The sequence below is a fragment of the Diceros bicornis genome, chromosome 4 (genome assembly GCF_020826845.1).
Source record: "Diceros bicornis minor isolate mBicDic1 chromosome 4, mDicBic1.mat.cur, whole genome shotgun sequence".
Lineage (NCBI taxonomy): Eukaryota > Metazoa > Chordata > Mammalia > Perissodactyla > Rhinocerotidae > Diceros > Diceros bicornis.
The window spans coordinates 101,879,463-101,895,274 of NC_080743.1; the positions used below are offsets into that span (position 1 = coordinate 101,879,463).

Genomic DNA, 15,812 nt, shown 5'->3' on the forward strand with positions numbered 1-15,812 from the left:
ATCATTGACCATCAGTCATCAATAACCTGCTTTTATCTTGGGCCTTGTGCTAAGAGCCAGGGAGAATATAAGGGACTTAAACAGATTTCCAGCAGGGTAAGTGATCGCAGATTGATAGGAGACTTAATATGTGTTAACAAAACAATGCAGAAAACAAACATACCCAGAACAATTACACCAGCATATGCTTTATGTTATATCCATTGTGCAGGAGAAGGAACAAAGGCACATTTACAGTAGTGGGTTGAGCCTCCACGTCTTCACTCCTGGCTTTGTCCGTGCTTTAAAATTATTTTTTATTTTGAAGTAATTTACAGAAGAGTTGCAAAGAGAGAACAGAGAGTTCCTGTATACTCCTCACCCAGCTTCCCCTGATGTTAACATCTTATACAACCATGGTACATTTATCAAAACTAAGAAATTAACTGATATAATACTATTCAGTAAATATGGACTTTTTTTGAGTTTTACCAGTTTTTCCCACTAATGTCCTTTTTCTGTACCAGGATTCAATTCAAGGTACCATGTTATATTTAGTCATCATGTCTCCTTAATGTCCTCCAACCTGTGACAGTTTCTCAGTCTTTTCTTGTCTTTCATGACCTTAGAACTTTTAAGAGTTCTGGTCAGGTATTTGTAGAATGTCATGCAATTTGGGCTTTCTGATGCTTTCTCATGATGGAACTGGGGTTGTGGATTTGGGGAAGAATATCACAGAGGTAAAATTCTCTTCCCCTTGGTCATGCAGCCCTGTGACTTATTCCTTACTGGTGAGTTAACACTTAACTGCTGGTGTCTGCCAAGTTTCTTCACTGTAAATTTACTATTTTCCCCTTTCCATATTCTCTTCGTTAGAAGAGTCACTAAATGCAGCCCACACTGAAGGGGAGGGGAATTAAGATCCAGAGGAAGTATCAGACAATTTGCGGACATGTGTGAAAACCATCACAGTAATGAACAACTATTTGGGAGGAGATTCTTTGAGGCTATGAAACTACTTTCTTTCTCCTTAAAGTGTCACCCACTAATTTTAGCATTCATTAGGACTTGCCCAAAGTGATCATTCTGTGGTGTCTTAATGGTGATTTTCTTTTCCCCTTATTTCTTCTACATTTACTATTTGGAATTCATCTGTAAGGAAGATTTATCCCTTTACTCCATTTTATTTATTTATTTGACCATTGGTGTGGACTCATGGATATTTATTTTGTTCTTTGGGTTATAAATCTATGTTATATTTATTTATTCTTATTGCTCAAATTGTTCTAGCTTTGCCTCTGGGAGCTCTTTCAATTGGCTCCCTTTGACATGCTCTCATCTTTTCTTTTCTTCTCCCCACTTTTTCTTTCTTTTCTTTCCTTTTCTCCAAGATGGTCAAGCTCATCCTATATTTTTCCTGCTCCAGCCCTAGAACTAGCTATTTCTCCAAGGAGCTCTGGTTCCTTTCATTGGACAATGATATTCAGGAACCAAGATCTGAGTGCTAAGTATGTTCATTGCTACCGGGCTATCAGTATTTCTAGACCCTCTAGTGGACAGAACTAGAAAATATATGTATACTAGCCTCTGGAAACACACACATCTATATTTATTTCTGTATCTATTTGTATGTATATTAAATTAAAAACTAGTTCAAACTGTACCTCCAACTCTAATCAAGCACCAGAGTTCACTGTATCCTTCCCTACTTGCCTATTTGTCACCTCTTTCTTTGACAGTAAGAAACTTGCTTCTCCTTATCTATAACATATTTACTTTTTGTTCAACCCTAGTATACATTCAAAGTAGTTTGAGAATTGCTAACCTATACTCCTGTGCCATATAAATTTACCAACTAGAGTGCAGTGTTTGTGTTCAGTTCTTTGTGTCTTTATCTTACAGTTTCAAGTAAAAACATTATTTTCCAAAGTTAATTAGGCCAGGTCCTTTTTTCCGCACCCCCTTCAGTGGGATTACATTTGTAATACAGTTAAATTCATTTGTCACAATGTATATTCTATCATGGGTTCCCCTGACAGCCTGGTTAATTTTTTAAAATTTGCATACAATTAAAGTCACTCTTTGTGTTACACAGTTTTTTGTGTTTTGACAAATGCATAGAGTCATGTATCCACCACCACAGTACCAATCAGAACAGCTCCATTATCCTAAAAATTCCCTTGTGCAGCTCCTTTGTTGTAAACCTCTCCCCTTTCCCCAAACCTGCCACCACTGATCTGTTTTCCACCCCTGTAGCTTTGCCTTGTCCAGAATGTTGTATAAATGGAATCATACAATATGTAGACTTATAGTTCTAGCTTCTGTCACTTAACAAAATGCATTTAAGTTTTGTCCACGTTGTTGCATGAACCGATACTTCATTCCTTTTTACTGTTGAATATGGCTAAACTCATCATATGAACACGCCACAGTCTATTTACCCATTCACCTGTTGAAGGACATCTGGGTTATTTCTAGGTTTTGGCAATTATGAATAGAGCTGTTGTAAACAGTCATGTGTGTGTTTTTGTGTGAACACAAGTTTTCCATTCACTTGGGTAAATACCTAGTAGTGGAATGGCGGTGTCGTACAACAAGTGTGTGTTTATAAGAAACTGCCAAACAGTTTTCCAAAGTGGATGTTATGCTTTGCAATTCCATCAGCACTGAGTGCGAGTTCCTATTCCACATCTTCTCCAGTATTTGCTTGTCCACACTGTCTCCCCACCTGTATCCCAACTTCTTCCTTCCTTTTGGCTTCTGCCTGGATTACAAAACAATCTGTATTTTTGCTTTGCAGCCTGCTGGTATAAGTGAAGGTAACGATTTTAGACTAGTGCATGTTTCCACTGTGCACTAAAGTACTCTCCCATTTTTAATCTCCTAACAGTCCTAGAAGGTGGTTTCAGCAAACATTCTTAGGTTGGTATGAGAGATAACAGCACCCAACTTGAGAAGAATTTCTTTCTGCCTTTCCCAAACCTCTGCTTTTGTGAGCCTCTTAGCTCCGCACTTATTTCAGCCTCTTTTCAGCCTAACCACTGAAATACAGGATGGTCAAGGGTCTTCACTAGACCCTGTGGTGGCTACGGATCTGGCAGGATAGACCATTTCACATGGCTTTCCAGCTGGGTGGCTGGATCTTAACTCATCAGGAAGGAGCTGTGTCTCAGGCTCCTGCTCAGAGTCCCTGCCTCCTAACTTGGCAGCTAGCACATTCTCATAGTCATTGGAGTCCTCGTTTGACACCTCTTCTCCATGTTTCATCTGACTGTTCTCACTCTGTGCAGAGGACCAACAGGCTACATAATCCTCTAAAGCCAAGAATCTCCCTGACTGCATGACAGGTTGGATGTGGGTCCCTGGACCATCTGTCCTGCCCTCTACACGGTCTGTGTTTGAGGATGTCACTTCTTCCTCCACCTGCTGCTGGTTTCCATTAGAATCTGCTGGTGGGACATTTTCATAATCTCTGCAGCACTGAACAGCCGCCCAGGGCTGCTTCCCTTGAATGGCCCCGAGATCCAACCCCGCCATGTTGACATAGTCATTTGAGGTCTGAGAAGAATCTTCCCCATCGCTGAGTGGATCACTGCTCTCAGTTCCTGGAGACCAAAAACTGGGGCAGTCACTGGCATTCCCACAGCCCTCGTCTCTTTCCTCAGGAAACTCCAGCTCCTGGGCTCTTGGGAGGTCAAAGAGGTTCCCAGGAGGGCTGCTGGTAGAAGCCAGAGACTCAGCAATTTCTTCTGCTGTGGGGACATTGACGTAATCTCTCGAATCCTCTGAAGAAATGCTCGGGCAATCTCTGGAAGCTCCAATGTTGACGTAGTGTGCTGAAGGAGTGAGGTTCTCACACACGTGGGGCCCCATGGCATTGTCATAGATGCCCACTGCATACCCCACGGCATAAGGATGGGCTCTATGCGTCTGCAAGGCAGTGCCTGCTTGGGAGGGCTGTGAGTAAGAAAAGAAAGCTAGTGACAGGATGGAAGCAGAAATATGGACGGAACCTTTCCTCCTCCCTGCCCAGCACTGCTATCGGACAGTTCCTTCACTCAGCTCTCCACCCGGGAGAAAAGCTCTAGATCTGGGATCTCAAACTGCGAGGCTTTAGATGCTAGGTAGGTATGAGTGAAGTGAGCTGAGTCTAAGGAAAGCAACAGTGTAAACGTGATGATAAATTGCAACTGGTTTTTGGCACAATGTGGAGTGGGGGTGGGGTATGATGAACTGGAGGGGCTGTGTCTCAGAGCACCCTGAGAGGTGATTTAGCACAGTGGCTAATGGTAGAGACTAGGCTGAGACTGAGGGTGCAAATCCCGCCTCAGCACTCGGTGCTGAGTTGGGGCAAGTTACCTAAACTCTCCGTGCCACAGTTCGCTAACCTGTAAAATGGGGATAATCTTAAAATCTACATCATGACTTTTTTTGTGAGGAGTGAATGGATTACTGTGAGTAAAGTGTTTAGATAGCTCCTGGCACATAGAAAATACTAAAAAATGCCCGACGTTATTAGTAAAGGGGCGGTTGATACACACAGTCAGCAGATTACAGCTTTTTAGGGATGCTGGTCTGATGTTCCCAGAAGCTCTGAATTTTCAAGAAAGCTGGACATCCAGACTTTAATGTGAAATCTTTTAGAGATTTAAATGTTGGCAACTGGTTCAAAATGTTCTTCAAACACTACAGGGTCCAAGCCAAACATGTCTGTGGCTTACGTCAGTTTGGGACTTAAGCTCTCGAAGCAAAATCCCCTCTGAGCCCACCCGAGCCCGGAGCCAGCTTTGGCAGTGGGGTTTCCTCCTCCCTGCCCTTTATCAGCCACTCAGACTTGCTGCCCAGGAAGTCTTAGAGGCAGGAGCAGAGCCCAAGGATGGGACATGCGAGAGGAGGAGGAAGCAAAGGTGGTAATGTGGCAGTGGTAACGTGGAGGTGTGGAGGTGGCCGCGTGGTAACTGAACCTAAACCTCTGGGTAATAGGAGGCTGGGTGACAACAGAGTCATCAGCAGCAGCATGACTGCACTTACCCAAGGATGACCACAAAACCAAAGGGATTATTTCTTTAACAAGCAAACAAGACCTTATCTATGGAAATGAACACCCTGCTCTTCAAAGTAATCACTCTCCTGTCCCTGATGCCTCTGCCTCAAACAGTGTGGGGCTCCTGCTTGGGGGCTGCCTTCAGAGCCAGATCCTGAGACACACGGGTTTTTTTCCGTTTAATTATTCCAATTAATAACAATTGGAACCTCAAAGGATATCAGACACTTGCTGTGATCAGACACTTTCTACACTAGTTACAGTGCTGAATGACTTAGGAATATTTCTGCTATTGAGGAGAATTGAAACAATTTGATACAGGCCCCAGAAGTAAGTCCAAAGCAGGGTTTTAAGGGTGTTTTGCACACCAACTGGAGTGTTGGAATATTTGGGTACCCTCCTGAGGTGATGACTTTGAAGGGGACAGCACCCATTTGGATAAGTATGTTATCATGTCTTTGTTAAAACAATCCATTTCAGTTTTAACATCATGTCCTTGAATTCATGCACCCTGGTGCCTTTCTTAAAATCCCAAGCACTTGCTCCTATCTTTCTAAATTTTTCTCCTTGGGCAGTGGGGAGATGCTGAGGCTAGTCTTTCCAATTTATTATTAGGGCTGCAGGCCGACTGCCAAAGGACATGCTGTTTGCGGCGAAACAAGATCTGAGACCTGGACCTCTTTCCCCTCAGTTCTTCTGCCAGAGACACGTCATTTCTCCCAAGGGCTTGTCATTTCACTTGACTCTTACCATGTGCTCAGAGGGAGGGCTGTCAGAATTTCTGGAGAGGAGGCTCTCGGTACTGAAAATACGGATACTCCTCGGCTGATGTCTCCCTGAGAGGACAGAAAACAATCCTGAAGATAGCCCGTCCTCTGAGTGCTTCAGCCCCAACATCCCCTCACTGTGGGTGGAGTGGGTGTGCGTGCTGTCTGGTGTTTGGGGCCTGGTGCTCTGTGGTAAGAAGGGCAGAGCTGCAGGGATGATGTGTTCTGAGCCCTCCTCAGACTTTGTGGTGCTGGAGGACACGAGAGTAGAGGTTGGGGAGGCTGGAAATGGGGCTCCTGGGGCAAACCGTCTCTGTCTGTAATGCGGGCGGCCATGTTCTCCTTCTGAGTGTCTTTCCCACCTCTAGACACACCCATCTGTCCTCTGCTGCCTTGACATCAAGAAAAACTCAAACCCCAAACCTAGATGGCCCCCTGCTCTCTTTTTAGAGCTTGCTAGGCCTCCCCTGGAGCTGTATCTTGCAGTCTATCCATCCCCTTCTCCATGTACTCTGAAGGGCAGAAAGGTCTGGAAGTTCAGAGAAAGTTGCTTCTGGGTGGTGAGATGTGCATCTGGGGGCAGAAGTGTCATTTGTCTGGACTCCATGCTTGGGAAAGGAAAACCTACCCAGCTCTTCTTGCCTGCGGGGCAAGAGGTCGTAAGTATTTTTGGCTCGTTGTCCTTGTCTAGGCAGAGTCAGCGAGGGCCCAGCAGTAGTGCGGAGATAAGGAGCTTGCCCTGCAAGGCAGTGAGAGAGGTGGAGTCACAGTGGGCTGGCTACACAGGATGTGGGGACCCGGGGATGACACGGTCCCTGGAGACATTCCCCACTCTCATCAGGTATCATAAAAAGTACATTTTTAGACTTGACCCTTTCCATTTGAGTTGAAGAATAGGGGACTCGTGCACAGAAGCAGGAAGAGGAGACAGGGGTACAGGGGTACCAGGGCAATGACTCAAAATGGAACTCCAGTCAGCACAGAGCCTTTGAGCCACGATCTTGAGGGAGCCATGATCTTAGGATCTTGAGCGAGACAACGACCAGCATGTCAGATAAAAACAGAGGCCTCCCCAGTGCAATAGTTTATCCCTGGAGAATAAACTGGGCTTTAAACGCCAGGCTGGATTATTGATCCCAGTGTGTCTCAACTTTGGACAAACAAGGGACTCACACTTCTTCCGTTTATTCCAGTTCCACAGGACGCAGAAAACCGTGATGACCAGGAGGATGGAGAGGAGTCCCGCGAACCCAGAAAAGATGTTGCTGCTTTGCTCTTTATCTCTATGAGGAAACAAGTGCGATGCCCAGCCATAGGGGAGTGGAGGAGAAGATAGTTCCCTCAGGAGTTAGAGCCCCAGGATTTGCGATGGAGGCCTGTGAAGGAAAGCTGAAGGGGGGTGGGCTGTGTGGTGGAAGAGAGGGTCATCTCTTGGATGGAGAGAAATTGGACACAGGAGAAGGGAACTATCCCTTTTGAATGCCTACTGGATTCCAGGGGTTTGCATGTGAAATTTATTTAATCTTTACAACAGTCCTGTCTCTCTTGTGGCCAAAGAACCTGAGATTTAGACTCAGAAATGTAGAGGAACGTGTCAAAGACCTCATGGGTGGGAAGGGGCAAAGATGGATGTGAGTCTAGGTCTGTTTGGGCCCAAGGGTTGTGCTAGCTCCAGAGCACCGCACTGTCCTCCAAACTCGCCACATCAAGTCCATCTGCCCCTGCTTCCCCTCATCCTGCTCCTGGGCTTCCTGTCCTGCTTGGAGGAGAGGATTACTCAACTTACAGCTACGGAGTGGCCCTGTGACAGAGTCCAGCTTGCGTGCTTGAGTGACCCCCACAGCACCAACCTGAGAGCTGGTCTCCAAGCAGCACTCCGCTGTTCTGTGTAATTTAACCAGTGCAAATGCACCAAGCAAGGCCACGCTGCTTGTAATTCTCTGGCAGGCCTGGAGTTCCTGCTCTGCTTTGCCTACTGTAACAGGAAGCAGCCAATCGAGGTTCCAAAAGGAATCACTAGCAGACATGCTACCCCCAAATATTAGAAACCAGGTCATCTAGCAGGGAAGGTTTTTGTCCTCCTGAGTTCTAGGCTTGTTTACCCAACTTTATACTGGAAATTTCCACCAGGCTGCCCAATAGACATCTCAAACCAAATATGTCTAAAACAGAACTCTTGCTCTCCCCCCACAAAGCTGCTCCTCCTTTGGTGTTTCCCATCATCTAGTAGCTTGGTCAAGACCCTGGAGCCATACTTGACTGCTCCCTTTCATTCATGACCCGCTTCTAGTCAACCAGTAGATTTTGTCTTCTCAACTCCTGAGCATCTATCCCAAACCCAGTCACCTCTCGCTCCTCCACTGCCACCACCCTGCTCCAAGCCACTGTGTGTTCCCCATGGACCTTTGCAGTAGCCTCCCTAATGGGTCTCCTTGCTTTCACTCTTGGCCACAAAATACTATCTTCACATGTGAGCCAGCGTGATTCTCTCAACAGTAAATCAGATCGCGCCCCTCTGCTTGCAACCTTCCATGACTCCCCATCACACTCGGGATGACACCCATGGTCCCTCCCCAGGGAGGAATTCCAGCACCTTCTGTTCTGGCCTCTGTGACCTTCTGACTTCATTTCCTACCCCTTTCCCTCTGACTTTGACTGCCAGGACTCCTGGCTGTTCCTTGACCACGCAAAGCACAGTCCTGGCTCACCTGCCGCTCCCTCTCCCTGGAGCCCTCCTCTGCAGCTGTCTGCGCAGCTTGGGCCCTCATTTCATTCAGGTCTCTCCTGAAATAGCACCTCCTCAGACAGGTGCTCCTGGGCCACACCCTGTTACTGTCAGTCCCCATACTCTCCTCTGGTGTTTCTTCCTAGCACTTACGACCAATGGACATTATAGTCTACATTCATTTGCTTCTCTGCTTATCTCTGAGTTGCCCACTTGGCTGTCAGCTCCAGGAGGTCATGGACTTGTCTCTCCTGCTCACTGGGTGCCTGGAACAGTGCCTGGACTTATTGGGGCTTGATGAGTATTTGTTAAATCAACAAGTGAGTGAATTCATAAACGAGTGAATGAATATAAAAATAGTTTTTTTGGGGGGTGAGGGCTGCAGGGTTCTGACAGCTTTATTAATTCATCCCCCATCAATGCTCTTGTCCACCTGCAAATGACATGTGTGTGTTTGTCATGGTAATAACATTTATTTCCCCAAACTAGAGTGATTTTAAATTTATTACGGTTGAGTTGTACTGTTATCATAGCACTGAAATTTATACCTACTAGTGTTCCTACCCTTTCAACTGCTGATGGACTTTTTATTTTTGTTAGCCCAATGTTGAAAGTTTTAGCTGTAAAATTTACATCCATGATTAGTTCTGTGAGATTTTGTGTCCTAAAGACATATCTTTATCGTATCTATGATTACATTTTTCATTCATGGCAAGTTTTTAGGACCTAAAAACACATCCTTGAGATAAGTGGGCCTTTTGTTTCCATCATGGCAGGACCTACTTGTTTTTTGAGGAATGATTGGTGGGATCAGGGACAGGAAAGACTGAGGACAGTTATCAGGACCTCAGGGAGGAGAGAAGTCCACCAGGCCAGGCAGCCAGCTCTCAGAAAATCCTGTGTTGTCAGAGCCTTCCTCTTCCCCAGCAGCTCCCTCTTCTCCTCGACACCTCTTCCTTTCCTCCCAGCAGTCCTGAGCAAACCTCTCTGAGCCTAGAGTTTGGTGGTCTCAGTGGACCTGAGCCTGGTTGCAAGGGGTGGCAGCACTGCTGGGGTAGAAGCTGCCAGGGTAGAGCAGGGCCCTCTGTCTAATCAAGGGAGGGTGGAGCTCACCACCCAGAGCCACTCACCTGTCCAGGCTGCTGCGAGTGACCTGCAGAGTGCCGGGCTCCGCCGTCCTCCCTCTGATTTCTGAGAGGGTTGGGGTGGTGACAGCCATTGTCACAGGAACCTCTCTGGCTTCAGCTCCTCCTTCTAAGCCTCCTTTCAATCACAATCAGCCAGCCAGCATGTCTGCCACTTTCCTGGCTCTTCCTAAGTTGTTGACTCCCAGCAGAAAAGGCAAAATTGGTTTGTGTTTTACATATCATACTGTGTGCTATAACCACTTTTTTTAGTAGACAAGAATGACAGAAATCCTCCTGGTTTTCATGTCTTCCAAACCCTCCCTAATGTACAACTCTTAACTCTCAAAATTTCTTCTTAAATCTTTATTCACCAAAGTCTCTCACAAAAAAAGTCTATTGGTTTTTATTTCTTCCTTTCTAAAGCTCCCAATCTGTCTCTCTAGAACTTTCTTTCCTCCAACAAACTCCCTGCTTTGTGCCTACCCCTGAAATGTCAGGCTGAGTTGACCCAACATACGAAGACAACAGGCTTGGTTCTACCTGGACGCGGCTACAATGCCCACTGCAGAGGCGAGGGCTCATCCAGCGTGGGCTCCCCCGGCGAGGCGGCTCCGGGAGAAGCTGTGGTCTTTGCCTCTGGTAGAAGTGTGAGGGGCACCAGGGCGAGACTGCCAAGAGGCCCTAGAGAGGCACCGTGAGAAGCTTCTCTTCCTCCAACCCCCAAAGCAGAGAGAAAAAAGCAAACACTGTGCCGGAATGGAAACAGAGAGTCAGTCACAGGAAGCGACACCACCAACGTGCTAACGGAGCGTGGGGCACAGGAAACGCTGCTCAGCTCTTACGAAGAGAAGAAAACTTGTCTGTGCCCCTGTTCCCTGGGTCAGCCAGGTGTGCCGTGCTCTGTGGGAGTGTGACTGAGGCTGGAGCAAGGTGGTGGGGTATCTGTGCTTGTTCACCCTGGGTTTCTGAGACGTCTAGTGTTTTATAAACCTCCAGGTTTATCATGTTTTTTAGCAGGTCTAAGGAGCCTAGGAAGACGCTTTTTAGAAAAACGCAGAGCTCTGGCACCTGCGGCTGTTCCATGGGCAGAGAGTCCAGAGGGGGACAGGTTGTTTTCATAAATGCTTCCCCAGTGATTTTAATGGAGCTGGTCTGTGTTCCACCTTTGAGAACCTGTGCTCTGGGTTTGACCCTCAGAGTGGAGCTGAGGCTGGGTTAGCGGGGCCCTGGAGGCCATCTCTTCCTGAAGGCCTGCCTGCAGTGGCCCCTGAGTGCTGGCTGTCTCCCTTGCAGGGCTCTTGGAGAAGATCCATCCCAGGCCTGCTTTTTGTACACCCCCATGTGCACCCCAAGTGTGCCAAACTTCAAAGATTGCTCCAGATTTGTTTCTAACTCCCTTCCCCTCACCAATCTCCTGAAACTCGCTTTGCATCTTGGGAGAGTCCAAAGAGAAGGGGCCACTAAGACTATTATGAGGGTGTGAAGAAGAGCCTTTGACTTCACTTTCCACAAGGAAATGGATTCCCAGGTGGATGGTAGGGAAGATAGGTGATGCCTCCTCCCTATGCCTCTCTCCCACCTCTTCCCAGTGGACATCAAGGCCCCTGGCCTCCCTGAGCTGTCAGCCCCTGCCCTATGTACGTCTAGGCTCTCACAGGGCCCCCAGGGGAGGGGGCTGCAGGTTGGCCCAGGAAGGCCCCCCAGAGCTCTGCCATTCCAGGTCCTTGCTGCCTTCCTTCCAAGTAGCCTTACCTGGCAGGAAGCTCAGAGACAGCTGGTTCTAGAGCTGGAACCTGGGTCTCTGCCCACTTCTCCTTTGGATCAGGTCTGAGTAACAACTAGGACACCTCACAGGGAAAAAGACCAGCAGTCTGTCACACTGGGTGGTGGCCGGGACTGGTGGAAGAAAGAGGCCCTCAGGCCTGCCCTCAGCCACTGGTGCCAATAGGGGATGGTGTGTGAAGCGGGAGCTTAGAAGGTGGTACACGGGAAGGGTGAACCTCGGAGCTCTGACTGCTACTTAAAAAAAATGCTTTTCAAGAACGTCCCCCTGTGTGTGACCATCTTGAGTCCCCACTTCCCTCATCCACCAGCCTGCCTGAGTCAGACTAATCTCCCCTCCAGTCTTCTGATTTCCTCCTGCCCCCACACTTGAGGGAAACAGCCCCTCAAAGGAGGCTCGCAGGCTACAGGCCAAGCTCCGGGTTTCCAGGCCCCGGCTGCGCCCTCACCCTGCTCTCCATTCCCTCCCGAGGTGCCAAAACCAACCAACCTAAACACAAAATAGGTGTCTGAAATTATTCATCATAGTGTGGAAGACAATTCCTCCTTCTGGGAAACGGCGCTGTGTTTAGAGCGGCGTGCTCTTGTACTTGCCTTTCACCAGCCTCAATGATTTCAGGAGTTGAATGCGACTCACGATTCTAAAGTATTAAGACCGGCTTTAAATTGACAGAACCTATGCACCCAAGTGAGCAGAGCCCCTTGAGGGCAGGGGCTCCATGCTAACTCAGTGATGTTGCTAACAGCAAAACCTTTCCGAATCCTCTTTGGAAGACAGGTGCCCTAGGTGAGGAACATCAGCACGAGTTCAGATCCTAAATTACTACTTGGTTGATCTTGGGCAGGGCCTCCAACCTTTTTGGGTGTTTCCTTGGATGTAAAATGACAGTAATGACAGTGCGTAGGCAATGCTGTTGTGAGAAATAACGGGGCTAACAATGAAAAACGCTTGCTTAGGACTGGGCACATGCAAGAGCTCGTTAAATGGGGCTGCTATTATGTTATTCTCTCATTATGCATTAGGCTCATTTCTTTATACTTAAGGGACTGCTCGCTCTTCCTCGCCTGATGCTTAGCCCGCCGACCTTCCATGTGTTACTTCCGTCTCGAAGCACATACTTGCGGGCCGTCTCCCATTGCACAAGAGGCCCTGGCTTTGCACGTAAGGCAGACGCGGTCCCTGCCGCCGTGCAGTGGTCATCTCGGCTGGCCGCCGCCTTGTACTCACTCTGCATTCCAGGCGGACCCGGCTTGCTGTCACATTTATACTCTGGGCCTTTGCACGACAAGTTCCGTCATTTTAACAGCAGTTTCTTTTTCTCTTGTAAAATTCCAATAAAATCACATTTTAAGAGTTTATACTGGTTATTTCTGGGTTGTGGGGCTTGAGGTATTTTGTTGCTTTCTTCTTTGGGCTCTTATTGCTTGAATTATTACAAAGATCAAGTGTAATTTTTGTAAAAAACAAAATTGTTATTAAAAAAAAAATGTGGCCCAAGTGTCAGCACCTCCGTGAAGCCTTCCCGTCCTGAGAGCCGGGTTCTTGCTCTTCTGTGTCCCCACGGCACCATGCGTGATAGCACCTCTCAGTTGTTGGGATTAGTTGTTTAAATGTCTGTCTCCCCAAGTAGACTTCGAACCCCTTCAGGGCGGGGACTGTGTTGTATTTATTGTTCTCTGGCTTTTGGCACAGTGCCTGACCATAAGAGTTAATTGGGCTCTAAGAAGTTCTCCTAGGTGCTTATTGCTGCTGTGAATTTATGACCTGGGTGTGTAATGGGGCGAGATACTGGGAAATCGATCAGTGTCTAGCCTGTTTTCCTGCTGTGCGCTCATCAGCCAAGTGAACACGGCAGGCCTGCACTGCCTCTCTCAGGAAGGACAACCTGAGGCCCGGTGTGTCTCCTTGCTCCAGGACGGGGTTAACAGCCGCTTTTGTATTTCTAGGCCAAAAAATGCCAAAATTGCGTTGTGTGAAAGACAGCTCCAGCTAGGCTTTGTTTCTGAAGATTTGGGAGCTGAGACAACCACCGCAGGGTGATAGGTGGAGCCTTGATGGCGGCAAGCCCCACCCACTCGTTCATCTGTGTCCTGGAGGCCTTCTCCAGTGCAGACAAGTCTGAAACAGAGAACAAAGGCCGCGAATACCTTCCCTTTAAGTTAAAGTTCTGAGAGAGCAGGGTTAGGACAGAAAGATTTAGAAAGTACAGAAATATTTCTCTCACTTCTCTGCTTCCTGCCCCTGCTCCACCCAAGGCCCTTGGGGAGAGTGAGGAGAATTTGGAAGCAAGGAGTGTGAGCAGACAAGGGGATGGTTTCCGTTCCCCACTTAGGCTAAGCCCTGGTGGAGGAGGGGGGTTGGCATGGCTGACAGTAAGAGAACCCTTCCCTTAAGTCTGGTGACCTCTGCCTGCTTGGTCCTTCTGGAGTTCTATGTCTGGCAGCCTCCACTTGAGTCCTGGCAACCACAGAGCCGGAGTAGAGCCAGCTGGGAGGCACGTCTGGATGAGCACATGTCTGCTGACAGCCCCTAGTCTTGTCTCAGCCGGACGTCCCTCCCCCAGCCCACAGAAGAGAGCCCGTCTGTCCCCTGCTCCAGGAAGGAGGCAGCTCCTCAGCAGAGGGAGCAGGGTGGGCAGTCACATTAGGCATCGACGAGAGCAAAGCGCATCTCAGAAGAAACACCAAGGGCAGCTGGCGTGCCAACAGGAGTCGGAGGCTGGAACAGGGAAGGCACAGGTCAGGATGGTTTTCTTTGCTCCCTTCTTGTGTGAGTGAGTAGAATATCATTTCAATCATTTCATTAACCAGGGCGTCAGAAACAAGCTAGGGTGGCAAGCAGCATGTCTTAATTTAATTTTTTTTTTTGAGCAAGCCTTTTGTTTTCTCTTTTGTGTGTCATAGGAGAGCATGATGGTGGGGCGTGGGTTTACCTGTGGCCCTTGGTATTAGGCTGGGCCCACATGCGGCCTGTGTGCAGACAGAGCTGCTCTGTTCTTCCATTCTCCCTAGATTGCAGCCACATGAGAGCCAGCATAATCCCCTTAAAGTGCAAGATAGATCGTTGTGGTCCTCGGTTAAAACCCTCTAATGAATTCCCATTTTATGAAAGCCAACCTCATAACAGCTTACAGGTTCTGCCCCCACTTCCAACTCTCCATCTCTGAACTCATCTCTTTCACTTTCCCACTTAGTCACCCAGTTCCAACCACTGGCTTCCCTGCATGTCCTCAAACAATCCAGATCTCCCACCTTAGGGCCTTTGCACTTGCTGTGCCCTTTGCCTGGAATCTCTTTCCTCTACATGTTTACATAGCTCACTCTCTTAGTCCTTTCACATTTCTGCACAGACATCTCTCTGTCAGAGGTCTTCCCCGACCGCTTTATAGAAGAGCAATCCTCATGCTCTGTGCTCCCTATTTCCCTCACACTTTACTTCACTCCCTGGTCCTTGTTACCATTCGACATGCTCTATATTCGTTTACTCTCTCTCCTCCATGAGACAGTTCAAAGAGGGCAGGGACTTGGTTTTGTTCCCTGCTGTACCCCCACTGCATACAACAGTACCTGGCACAGTGAATACTCGAATAAATGAGTAGACCAGTATCCAAGAGGAGGAGACGAGACAATAAAAAACGACCGAGAGACCTCTCACAGATCTTGGCGAGTGCTAGCTAGTTTGATGCTAGATTTGATTTCATTTAGAAAAGAAATGAAACAGATTTCTTGTGCGTTAAAGGCTGTGGAACGATTTGTCTTTGTTGCAGGTGTAAGTGGCTGAGCCCCAAGTGAAGCCTGCCTGTGCACGCCCCGGTGTGCAGTAGTGTTCAGTGCACGCACGATAACGCTACATCCAGGGGAGACAGCACAATGAAAGAGAAATGCCAGTGAGACATTCTCCAATGGTTATCAGTTGTGATTTTAGACCCTCGAGTAAGAATGGGAAGAGTGTCAGCCTTGGAAGGACTCTTAGTTCACACAGCAAACTAGTGGCAAGGCCAGGATGGTAACTCAGGCTTGCTGCTTTCCAGTCCAGGCTCTTCCATCAGAGCGCAGATGAGCCGCGTTGCTCTCCTCTCTAATTTTATGCCAATCCATTGGGTTAGATCTCTGGATTTCCAAACTACTGCTCTTTCTACAATAGAATCAGTGAGACAACAATCACAGCATGCTGGACAACAACCACTAAGTTTTACTCTATATTACTTTTGCATAGATTGATAATTATAATGGGAGACAATTGAGACAGGATCTGAATTAGGCTTGCTTGTGTATTTAATCACACAACTTGCTGTTACATCATCACCCAAGTTTGGGTCATTTCAGCACTGATTATTTGATTTGTTAATTAGAATTGTAGCATTTCAGAGCCAGTGGGGACCTTAGAG

The 15,812-nt window shown here is 47.6% G+C and overlaps 1 protein-coding gene across 2 annotated transcripts; it reads right to left on the bottom strand.

The window, feature by feature from the left end:
- Nucleotides 1-157: 157 nt before the first annotated feature.
- On the bottom strand, nt 158-10,430 carry LAX1 (lymphocyte transmembrane adaptor 1). 2 transcript variants are annotated; one of them, XM_058540296.1, is made up of 6 exons: nt 10,183-10,430; nt 9,646-9,841; nt 6,964-7,073; nt 6,419-6,529; nt 5,774-5,859; nt 158-3,936 (listed from the first exon to the last, which is right to left on the bottom strand). In XM_058540296.1, the coding sequence occupies exons 2-6, from the start codon at nt 9,732-9,734 to the stop codon at nt 3,037-3,039; spliced, it is 1,296 nt and encodes a 431-aa protein (XP_058396279.1). In that variant the 5' UTR covers nt 9,735-9,841; nt 10,183-10,430; the 3' UTR covers nt 158-3,036. The 2 variants fall into 2 exon arrangements, with proteins under 2 accessions (XP_058396279.1, XP_058396278.1); XM_058540295.1 differs by having other exon boundaries at nt 9,646-10,430.
- Between the last annotated feature and the right edge of the window lie 5,382 nt (nt 10,431-15,812).